The sequence below is a fragment of the Cydia splendana genome, chromosome 22 (genome assembly GCF_910591565.1).
Source record: "Cydia splendana chromosome 22, ilCydSple1.2, whole genome shotgun sequence".
In the NCBI taxonomy this organism is placed as follows: Eukaryota; Metazoa; Arthropoda; class Insecta; order Lepidoptera; family Tortricidae; genus Cydia; species Cydia splendana.
Window position 1 is genome coordinate 11,297,159 of NC_085981.1, and position 12,546 is coordinate 11,309,704.

Consider the following 12,546-nt stretch of genomic DNA (forward strand, 5'->3'; position numbering starts at 1 on the left):
TCACTTGAAAATCTTAGTCGGCCCACCGGATTACCCACAGTACCAACTCTCATATATAGCTCATTGTTGCGGTAAACTTCGAAAACCCACGGAAACAGTTACAGTTTACAGTGGCTGTAAATCAGCGTGTATGTTACAACCGTCTATGCTATCTTCGTAATTAGCATTCCCCACCAGGGGCCATAGTTCACGTCGGCTACGTTACTTATATTTTAATTTTGATCCCATTTTTGTAATTAGCGTTCCACAAAACCATGGAAATGATACCTATATTGATATTTTGAAATTTCAACCCCATTGCACCCCCACCAGGGGGATGATTGTTCACTTCGGCTATGTTAATTTTAATTTTGATGCCATTTTTGTTATTGGCGTCTCAAAATACTATGAAAACGATACCCATATTGATATTTTGAGATATCAACCCTATTGGGGACTTTTCCCCCTCTTAGGGGTTCAATTTAAAAAAAACCTGAAACACGTGTTTACTCATTTATCTTTAGGAATACTCCTGTGAAATTTGGAATAAAATAGTCTAACTAATCTTGTTTCCCCATACAAACTTTGGACCCCCATTTCACTCCTTTAGGGGATGAATTTTGAAAAATCCTTTCTTAGTGGACCCCTAGACCTTATAAAGAATCTAGTTGCCAAATTTGGACTTTCTAGTCCCAGCGGTTTGGGCTGTGCGTTGATTTAAGTCAGTCAGTCAGTCAGTCAGGTCTTTCACGTTTATATATTTAGATTTTAGTTATTAAAGTCCACGAATGACAAAAATTATAGTCACGCCTGGTGTGACGCCTGTCACAGCCAAAAAAGGCAGGATTTTGTAGTCATTCGATGATAAAAACATACAATTTAAGACATAAATAAATAACCGAAAATAACCGTAACCGGTTATTCGAGTTTCTTCCAATATTCGGTTATGAAATTTTGTCAAAATATTCGGTTATAACCGAATATTTCGGTTACGGTTATAACCGATTTGCATTCCCTAGTTTTAACTGACTTTTCAATGACCGTCTGATTAACGAGGCTTTCTTCAACTTCAACTTCAACACTTTGGCCCGAAAATATTAGCAAAACTTTGAAAGAAAGTGGGATTTGGAATAAAGTATTTCATAAAGCACATTATAAATTGGGGTACCTATCTTAATATTTAGTTGCAATCTTAATATTTTAAATTATTACTATTTTAAATCAAATTAGTACCCGAAATTTTATTTTATTCTTATTATGTAGTGATATAACATCATTTCATTTTTGACAATGCTTTAAATTAATTAGCTATTAATAATAGTGTAATTTAATCATTACTTGTTAATTATGTAATATAATTATCGCTATATATGGATCTTGTTATCCAAAATAAATATATAAAATAAATAAATAAATTGTGTTTATTATCAGTCTGGCCAACTTATGTGTCTAGTATTTGTTGTACCTATACATAATTATATTTTGTGCAATTAAGTTTAAAGTTACATTAAGTAATTAATTAAATGTAGCCGAGCTAGTGGTATGTTAAGTACGCCATAGAAATTTAAAATTACATGACTTTTCCGACTGAAAAATTGTTTTGCTTCTTGGCTGACTGCATTGGACCGTCCTTTCTTTCTTATACCTATTAAGAAGGTCGTTGTTATCTACTTCCTAAGCCATCTTTATCAGTTCCTCTGTGTCAGTAAACCAATCGCCAGTAATCTATAACGTATTGATAAGATCTATAAGACATATAATACAATTACATTGCTCTTAAAACTTTGTCGAACATAAGGCTGTTCGTAAAATAATGTTTAAACATACTGAAGTGGTATTCTGAATTAATCAGACAGTGAAGAAACTTGGCTAAAGTGGCTTTTGCACTTGTCCATCCATCCATCTGTCGGTCACATCGCTAAATATCTTGAGAACTACTTAAGCTATCGATTTGAAATTTGGAAGAGTCATGAACAACGATAACCCATACACACTGAAAGTGTTATTTTTATTAAATATGAAAAATGGTCCATATGAAGAGGGGCCAAAATTTCAAAGTCTAGTTACTAGGTCAAATGGAGTATCGTTTAAAATAGCTCAAATTGTGCATTTCAAAACAATTTATGATTTATTATTTCATAGTGAAATAAATTGATTTATAAAGGAAAACGTGTCAAAAAATACCATTCCCCTCTTATCTTCGAATTTCACTAATACCTATAATGAAAAATCATGAAATTTTTACATAAGTGTTTTTTTTTTACATATCTTGGTCTAAGATATAATAAAGGTCATAACCCTTTGACCATCAAAGATGTCAACTGACGCGCGCGAGGCGCGAGTACAGCCCTCCAATACCAACCTTCGTGCATTCCGTTCCGATAATATTCAAAAAACTTTTTACAAAAAAAATGAAACCGACTTCAAAAAGGATGAAATAAAATATTATCCTTTTTTATGTCTATGCGTTACCAACTGATATGTTTGAAGTCGGTGCCAAGCCAAATTTTGAAGCATACCATGACTTTGGTGCGATTCGATAAGGATTTACCTCGTTGGATTGCCTTACACGACGACAATGAACGTACTTTCTGTAGGTACAGTCGACGTTAAAAATATGTTTACACTTTTCGCCTTATTACAAACCTTCTTGGCGCAGGCCGTACCATGTTTGTCGGCACATTAGTGTAAATGTAAATGCATTTTTTTGCCGTCGTATTTTTTAAAGAGCATTTCTTACTAATGCTCGAACAGTCTATAGCACGCAAGTGTGGGATTGGGACTGAGTTATATCCCGTCCCTTATCCAGAAGACCACATTTCAAAATATAAAACAATTCAAGGAATTTACCTTCTTGCCAAATTTCACCTAAAGCGGTTCAGTTGTTTAGCCATGAAAAGGCGACAAAGAGGCAGACAGAATTCTTTACACATTTATAATAGTTATTTATACAGTTCTAATGGGATTTAAAGCCATAAAGCTGATTATTTTTGACTGGTATTGTTACTACTTGGCTTGGCACCGACTTCAAACATATCAGTTGGTAACGCATAGATATTAAAAAGGATAATATTTTATTTCATCCTTTTTGAAGTCGGTTTCATTTTTTTTGTAAAAAGTTTTTATTTTACCATTTTTAGTTTTAACGCAATGTTAAGAGCGCGCCGCATGTTGAAAAACAAGATCATGTTTAACCCTAAATGCGTGTACCTATTACTTTAGTAAATATGTAATCAGGAATTTTCTCGAGTCCGTCTGGGAAATTATAATTCCTGTCAACTAAATCCATCCGCCCGCCCCGCCACTGACCCAATCCCTCAGCCCCGCGATCACTCAACCTCACAGCACATCAACCCCTGATCCAGGAACCCCTCGATCCTGAACCAGCAACCCTTCAACCGCCATTCCCCGACCCCTTAATCCCTGACCCCTTAACTCCTAACCCTAACCCCCGATCAGTAGCCTTACCAGCTTACCACGAGTTTGACATTGATATATTCGCTAGCATGTGTGTAACTTACTTCCTATGCATCTCGCTCGTACTAACCTTAGTGTGAGCGAGATGCATAAAAAGTTACATTTAGATGCATAAGACGTTAGCGAATATGTCAATGTCAAACTCGTGGTAAGGCTACAGTTGCAGTACATCAAATTGGTGGTTTTCGGAAGCAAATGCTCGAGTTACTTTAGAAAACCCCGAAATCACTTAACACGTGCCTTTAAAAATTGAGTTCCCTCAATTCCTCATGGATTCCATCATCAGACCAGAACCAAAAATAATACGGAAACACCTTTGAGGTAACTTCTTCCAAACAAAAAAAGAATTACTCAAATCGGATCACAGGTGGCGGAGTAATCGCTGAACATACTTACATTTAAATAAATCATCATCATTATCATCAAAATAATCATCATCATCAGGTCTACTTCATCAAATTGGTGGTTTTCGGGAGAAAATGCTCGAGTTGCTTAAGAAAACGCCCAAAACACCATGCATGTGCCTTTAAAAATTGAGGAGTTCCCTCAATTCCTCATGGATCCCATCATCAGAACAGAACCAAATTAAAATGGGACCAACTCGGAGGTAGCTCCTCTCAAACAAAAAAAGAATTACTCAAATCGGACCACGGATGTCGGAGTAATCGGTGAACGTACATAGAAAAAAAAATATAGCCACAACCGAATACAGAACCTCCTCCTTCTATGAAATTGAAGTCGGTTAAAAATGACGCGCCTCGCTCGTTAGGCGGCGGAGGCGGCGTTTAAAGGGTTAATCCTTAATCTAGTAGTAGTAGTAATCACTTTATTGCCCACCACATGGGTTTACATAATATTTACAGAAATAAAGGTACAAAGGCGAACTTATCCCTCGATCTAATCTATGTAGTTACTTAAATATGTAGGTCAAACATAAAAACAAAAAAACAAAAGAAGTTAAATTAATCTGTCCATATTTTATATAGTAATTGTTTATCTGACCTTTGTACGATAGAGGGTTGTAAAAGATCATGAAAGGTAGTAAAAATGTCGGTATACCAAGAAATATCTAATCAATTTAATAGTAGTCCATTAAAAGATGTGAATGCAAATGGTTGCACCTTTCAAAAAGATATATGAACCCACGTTTGAAGTTAATTAACGTTGAGTTATAATTTTCTTGAGTTTTGTGAGTTCGAGTTGTGAGTGATGGCTTACGGTTTAAAAAGTGCTCGAATACCGTAAAGTCAGAAAAAATGACAAAAATTTGGTTTTCACCATTTCAAAGACAAGTAAGTATTTGTATATTTGGGTCAAACAGATCACTGTGTTATGTCTTTCCTGTAGACATACACAAGAGTTAAGGGCTATAAAGGCTAATTTTCTTATTTAACCCTTATCCACGTGAAAAGGTCCTCCTTTTATTTAAAGAACTATGATAAAATCATTACTTACATGCCCACAAGCTGTTAACTATTGCCCACAGGAGAGAAAACTAGGGTGTTATCGCGAACAGCACATTTTTCTCTCCTGTGGGCAATAGTTAACAGCTTGTGGGCATGTAAGCAATGATTTTATCATAGTTATCTAAATAAAAGGAGGACCTTTTCACGTGGATAAGGGTTAAATAAGAAAATTAACCTTTATAGCCCTTAACTCTTGTGTATGTCTACAGAAAAGACATAACACAGTGATCTGTTTGACCCATTTTCTGATTTTTCTCAGACAAAGAAATTAGTGCAGGCACTAGTTTTTAAGCAAGTGACTGTCATAAACCCTAATAGTCCAAATAGGTAGGCTATAATGACATTTTTTGTTAATGTTCCCAATTGGTCCGATTTTTCGATGTGAGAGTCAAATATCTATACCTATACATACTCGTATAATAGGCGTTATGTCATATAATATATTACTTACCTATAGTTGTCATTGTCATATAAGTTATTTTTGTTCTTTTGATTTCCAAACTATTCAACACATTATACCTCTGGCGTCGAATGATGGTCCCTATGACAGTTCATTTTTAGGGGTCCGTACACAAAGGGTAAATACGGGACTCTATTACTAAGACACCACTGTCTGTCTGTCTGTCTGTAATCAGGCTGTATCTCATCAACCGTGATAAAGTTGACATTTTCACAGATGATGTATTTCTGTTGCCGCTATAACAAGAAATACAAAAAAGTACGGAGCCCTCGGTGGGCGAAACCGACTCGCACGTAAAATGTTTCTAGACATTTATGGAAATGTAACATTTAAGTAATAAAAGCACGGTAAAACATATTTCTTCAATTATTTTTTTTAATTAAGCCCAAAACCAAATAAGACGAAGGAACTGTCATAGTTATAGTCTTTCGATTTGTAACTGGCCCCGAGCCGCTAATCCTTTGTCTATTGTTAATATTGTCTAGTGTAATTCTCTACGGTTACTGAGTGCTGGCGAGTTGAATCGAACCAGTCTAAAATTTGTGTCATCCAGATGCGTAAAAAAGGCGCGTCATCGGAGAACGCACCTATACTGGTTTTTTGAGCGTTGGACTAGCCCGCGCTCAGGTACCAGTTAGAATAATTAGGAGCCTTTTTTGCAGGTAAGTAGCACGTGCGGTTTTACTTAACAATAGACAAAGGATATTAGCAGTTCGGGGCCAGCCACAAATCGATAGACTATACCGTCATTCGACGCGAGAGGTTATAAGAAAAATCTTGATTGACAGTGCTTCGTGACGTCAGGAGTGTGCCTGAACATGGCTGGTCATGGATTGACAGTTGGCTTCACGGCTGTACTGCTGCCACAGCTGCAACGACCAGACTCACCCATACCTGTGGATGACGTCAGCGGATCTTGGATAGGTATTACTAGCTTTGGCCCGCGATTTCGTCTGCGTGGAATCAGTAACAGCAGCTAGAATAAGTATAGCGCCTGGATAAAGTGTATATAATAGCAATTCAATTTGAGCATAAGCTTAATGCTTACATCAAGCTTAAAGCTTAAAGCTTTAACCAAAAAAATAAAACAGGTAATTCATTAACTCTCTCAATTCCACCGGTTCCACCACCCTTTTCACTCTCTCAACATTGGGAAAAAATCGTTTAAAACAATTTAAATTGCAATAACGTTTTAATAAACAGTTCCTTATGAGCCTATCGAACTAAGCAGTAAAGTTTACTGTTCGTACGTTACGTACGTACGTACGTACATTAGTTGATATAGATAGCATGCAGTTAATCTTAATGAAATCACTTTAATTTGTGCTCGATAGATAATTTTTTTTTCAGTGTAGCGATGATTTCCGACATAAAAAACTATCCTATGTCCTTCCCTGGGACTCAAACTATCTCTATGCCAAATTTCAACTAAATCGGTTCAGCGGTTTAAGCGTGAAAAGGTAACAGACAGACAGGCAGACACACTTTCGCATTTATAATATTAAGTATGAATTATTAACTTTTTTGACGGCCTCCTAGCCTATTCGGTAGTGACCTAGAAGGTCCTGGGTTCGAAACGGGTAAGGGCATTTATTTGTGTGTTTATCACAGACATTTATTAATGTTTTACTTTTCAGCTTCAATTCTCGGCTTCGCTCTCGTGACTGGAAACTTCATCGTGCCCACGGTAATGGCTAAAAGTGGCCGCAAAACCGCCAATCTGGTCAGCATCCTGCCCATGCTGGTCGGCTGGTTTAGCATCCTCCTGGCCACCAGCGTCTCTGACCTTCTCCTCGCCAGGTTCCTCCAGGGGGTCTCGATGGGAATGATCGCCACGCTAGGACCAGTACTTATAGGAGAATACACAAGCCCAAAGAACAGAGGCGCTTTCCTTATGACCCTCTCTCTAGCCATCGCAATTGGAGTCCTAACAGTTCACACAGTTGGGTCTTATTTCGGTTGGCAAACAGCAGCACTTTTATGCGCTTTTATATCTTTCACAAATTTGCTGATTGTGATGAATTCGCCCGAATCGCCAAGCTGGTTAGCTGATCAAGGACGATACGAAGAATGTGAACAAATCTTTAGATGGCTTAGAGGTGACAAAGAAGAGGAAGAGTTACATGCAATGATGGAAACAAGTGCTCTTATCAGGGAATCTAAAGACGATGCTGGTGTAAACGATTCTTTTCTATGGAAGCTTAAGAGCGGTTTAGTGTATTTGAATGAGACGGTGCGAAAAAGACAATTCTATAAACCAATATTTATAATGATGCACCTTTATACGTTAGGCCAATGGGGAGGTGCGAACATTATGTCAGCTTACACCACCAAGATATTAGAGAATGTCGTCGGACCTAATGCCATGTTCGGGCTGATTATTATTAGTCTTGGCACACAGAGGATCATATCAAACTCTAGCGCTATATATGTCATCAAGAAGATCAAAAGACGGACTATATTGTTAAGCACTACGTTAATCAACATTTGTGCTTTCCTCACGATAGCTGCGTATACTTACGCCAAAACACATGGTTATCTTCCATTTGACCATCCATTAATAGGTATAACTCTAGCTCATATCCACATGTTTTCTATTGCTACAGGAACAGTGCCACTACCTCTGATAATAGCTGGAGAGTTATTTCCATTAGAATACAGAAGTTTAGCTGGCGGCATAAGCGTCCTTTTCGTTTCTGTGAATCTTTTCCTGACGGTGAAAACACTGCCATATTTTTTTGCGACGATAGGCCTCCCTGGGGCGTACTGCATGTATGCTGGGATAGTCGGGTATTGCCTGGTCGTGTGTTGGATGGTGCTACCTGAGACCAAGGATAGAACTCTTCAGGATATTGAGGAGGAGTTTATGGGACGTCCGTTGTCGCCGGAAGAGTTAATGTCGACGTTATCGCTGACGTCTTTAAAATTGCACAACGCAGACCGGCGGTGCAGTGCTCCCATGATTTAGGTTCTCATCGTCATCGAAGGTCATCGAGTCTATTACTGAGTAGGCAAACAGTGTCAGGTAGGGGCAAATCGCTTTGTAAGGCAATGCGAAATCGGTAAACTCTAAATATATATAAAGTATGTTGAAAGAAGATTCTGATTTTATTTGTTTAGTTTTCCTGATCGCTTTCAGTTTAGGGTTTAGTGTTAGCAAAGTGTTAGGGACTGCGAAGTGTTTATCAATAATAAGTTTTTGGCAAAAATTTCATTTTTGGTACAAGCTTTTATCGCTGACTGTACTTTTCTTACGACAGACAACATTACTCATCGAGACAATTCTAAAAACCCCTAACACAATTAGGTTGCGTTGTTTCATCACAGAGTTCCTATGGCCACCTCCTGTCTCCATCATCAGATCAGTCCGACAGTACCATATTATTGTATTGTCATCAGAACTACATACCTACAGCTGCCAATTTTCATGACGCTACGATCCTTGGAAGATGGTTAAATTAGTTACCTTAGATTCCATTACATAGTTACATACAGGGGGCCGATTCTTGAATTTCGATCGCTCGATTTCGTCACTCGAAAATAGGTGGTAATGCTAATTTTTGAAAAACGAGCGATCGAAATTTGGAATCTAGTGGTATTGACCACTCGATTTCAATTCTATTAGTAGAATTTAAATGTCTAGTAGTGGAGATATTATTGAACGAAATACACGAAATCAAACGGTCGAAATTCAAAAATCAGCCCCCAGCCGACCTAAGCTTGTTAAAAAGTCGCATTAAGCTTGTTTACCTTTTTCTTTATGGTAAAAAAACGAAGTATAATGATTTTTGTTACGGCAAAAGTTACTAAGAAGACTTTTGAGCAGACTAAATTTGCAATAATATGAATTCAATTGGGTACAGGCCTTTTTACATAAATAGGTCTTGAGATATACTATTGTTTGCTAAGTGCCGTAAAAGCCACACGATAACGATTAACTAGCAATAAAATTTGGTGCGTGTCTTTCCGTATTAGTAGTAGAGAATAAATAAAGCTTGTCACACACCACAACGATTTACGTAGTTTTGTCGAACGTGACATACAGGCGAAGCCGAACATGCACTGGGGCCTTACCATAATGTCCTTATTGCGATTCTGTTTAGGTCCTAGTTATTTAGCTCCGTCCTTTAGCGATTCAGTTTAGGGCCTAAACAGAATCGCAATAAGGACATCATGGTAAGGCCCTGGCATCAGACCGATATGAGAATGATATTGGAATCATATCAGTCAGCTGCACTAATACTTGTGCCACAGAATAAATAATAGTACTAGGTACAGAAGACTCACTCTCTAACAAAACGCGTCTGTTACGATCAGCACAGATATGGCCGCTAGGTGGCGACAGCGCCACGCGCGGCTTATGGCAAACCCCAAAATTGTGGCCGAACGGATGTACTTTTAGCTACCTGTAGCAAAGCGACGAAATCGCGGAGTGAGCGACGCCTGCTTGTGCGGACAAGTTTGAGCGAAATAAACTCGCCAATGACAGCTAATTGTCACTGTGACAATCACAATAACATCAAGTACTACGCAGCCACACAATTAAATACCCGACTGACTCTGCCTACTTAGACTTACAGATATAGCTCATAACTATTATCCATCGTATTTTCACGGAAACGTACGAACGTGTCTTGCTATTGCAGTCAGTCTCGGTACAAAAAGTACTGACGTTGACTGAAGTAGCAAGATAAATACGAACGTTTCCGAGAAAATACGATTGGGAACAATTACGCACTACACGATTTGATTAAAATCTACGATGACCTCGTTTAATGATTGCAAACAATTAATAACTTTATGTTATCTCTATTTTGTTGTTTTATTTTCAGGCGTTACACACATCCCATACAACCATTTCCAGTCGCCGTTACGACGCGGTGTTGACACATCTTGTGTCGACACCGTCTGTTTCGGTCACAATTCCAGTCGCAGAGTCGTCGCCGTGTCGACACAGTTACCAGAAATGGGGAAGGGTCGACACATGACACAAAGTGACATAAAGTGTGGTCGCCGTGTGCACACATTGTTTCGGGTTTGCGACTACTTTATGCCAAAATCATTCGTTCATTCGTTCATTTTGTTCCTGTCAAATGGAAACTGTCAGATGGAAAAATACTTAAATAAAAATAAGTGACATTAATACGCCATCTCTAAAACGGATTACAAGACGTAATTATATATTGTTTGCATTTATATTACAATATGACTTAAATTATAGTAGTAGTAGTAAAATACTTTATTGTACAAAAAGAAACATAAAACATGAAAGAACACACATCATTAGTACAAAGGCGAACTTATCCCTTTCAGGGATCTCTTCCAGTTAACCCTTGAGCAGTTGAGGGAAAATTGGAGAACGGTAGACATAAAAGCTGTACTAAACGGCATAAAGATAAAATATTTAATATCCTACAAGATAGGTAAACCTATATCCTAAATTATTATGGGGAATTAAACTGCTCGAGTGATTTGATAAACTAAGTGTAATATAATCAACGCGCCACCACATTGTTTTAGTTTAGCCGGAAATGAAATTGTTTACTTCTCAGTGCCTGTGTTCATAACTATATTATTTGAAGCATTTTTAGTACTTCGATGCGTATACTATACTTAAATAATAGAAATAACGCTTTACATACTACGAAACTTGTTAATTATGATGTATAAATATGGTTTAAGGCTGAGAAATATTGCAGTCACAAAGTAGTTGCAATGTTTCGACTTTGTGTCGACTCTGTGTTGACACATGACACGCGCTGTCAAAAGTAATAACAAAGTTACTGGTATGTTACTGGATTTGGAAAATGGCTCCTTGTGTTGATTTGTTTTCAGATATTCTCAAAGTGTAAAAATGCCGTGGTCAGAGATGGGCATTAATCGATTAACTGTTTATTCGACTAATTAATGGAATAAAAAAAGTTAATTCTCAAATTTTAATCGCGATTAGTTTAGTCGACCTAACATAGATTGAAATTGAATTAATCTGAATATTAATCGAATAAATTATCGATTAAATCTCGATTGAAAGTTGACAGGGGGCCATTTTTGTACGTAAAAATAATAGAAATGTCTTGCATGCAGATGGTAGCAAAACACTTTGTCATAAAAGTCGAGATGGGTGTCGATATATAGGTTTTAGGGGGCGCAGATTTCGAAAATGATAACCATTTTGGATTCCAAGATGGCGGCCATGCACTATGTCATAAAAGTCGTCATGTATGTCGTTTTATAGGTTTTAGGGGGCCCCGCTTTCGAAAATGATGACCATTTTGGAATCCAAAATGGCGGCCATGCACTATGTCATAAAAGTCGTCATGGGTGTCGTTTTATAGGTTTTGGGGGGCGCAGATTTCGAAAATGATGACTATTTTGGATTACAAGATGGCGTCCATGCACTATGTCATAAAAGTCGTCATGGATGTCGTTTTATAGGTTTTAGGGGGCGCAGATTTCGAAAATGATGACTATTTTGGATTCCACTTTTATGACAAAATACGTAGCCGCCATCTTGGATTATAAAATGATCATCGTTTTCGAATTCTGCACTCCCTAAAACCTATAAATCGACATCCGTGACGACGCAAGTTATCTTTATTTTCAGATCTAACAAATTGCTACAGAATACAAAGGACAAAAAAGAAGCGAGGAGGTAATGAAACAAGCAAAAATACAGATGATTACTCGACGCAATTGGGTGATTCTTAAATTGTGTCCAGATTTTTTTTGTCATAAAAGTTTATATTTTTCACATATTACTCTCACAAGTTCCGTGACATTTCGACCTTGTAATTTTTTAAGTAAATGTTTTTGTTTATCTATGAGGATCTCACTAGAATAGTATAATCAAGGTATGTTTATATTTGATGAATGAAATAGTAACGCAAAAAAAATATATATTTGTGTCTTATATTCCTGCCGAAGACTTTTATTTTACCTTTTCCTTCTACACAAGTTTGGCCAAGTAATAAGAATTTAGGGCTCTCAATTTTATTTTGACTTCTACAACAGTAAAGCTACGAGGCCATGTTTTGGTATCGTTTTCGTATAAATTCGCAGTACCAAATTTAGTTAAGGTATCACATTGACACCATTCCGAAGTAAAAACATATAAACTTATTAAAATACTTTCTTTTAAACTCCTCTTCACGCTTAAACTGCTGA

General features: G+C 37.3%; 1 protein-coding gene across 1 annotated transcript; it reads left to right on the forward strand.

Annotated features, from left to right (window-relative positions):
• The first annotated feature begins 4,619 nt into the window (after nt 1–4,619).
• LOC134801399 (facilitated trehalose transporter Tret1-like) lies at nt 4,620–8,423 on the forward strand. Its single transcript, XM_063773932.1, has 3 exons — nt 4,620–4,748; nt 6,171–6,306; nt 7,020–8,423. Exons 1-3 carry the CDS (start codon nt 4,713–4,715, stop codon nt 8,348–8,350), a joined length of 1,503 nt encoding a protein of 500 aa, XP_063630002.1. The 5' UTR covers nt 4,620–4,712; the 3' UTR covers nt 8,351–8,423.
• Nucleotides 8,424–12,546: the final 4,123 nt, after the last annotated feature.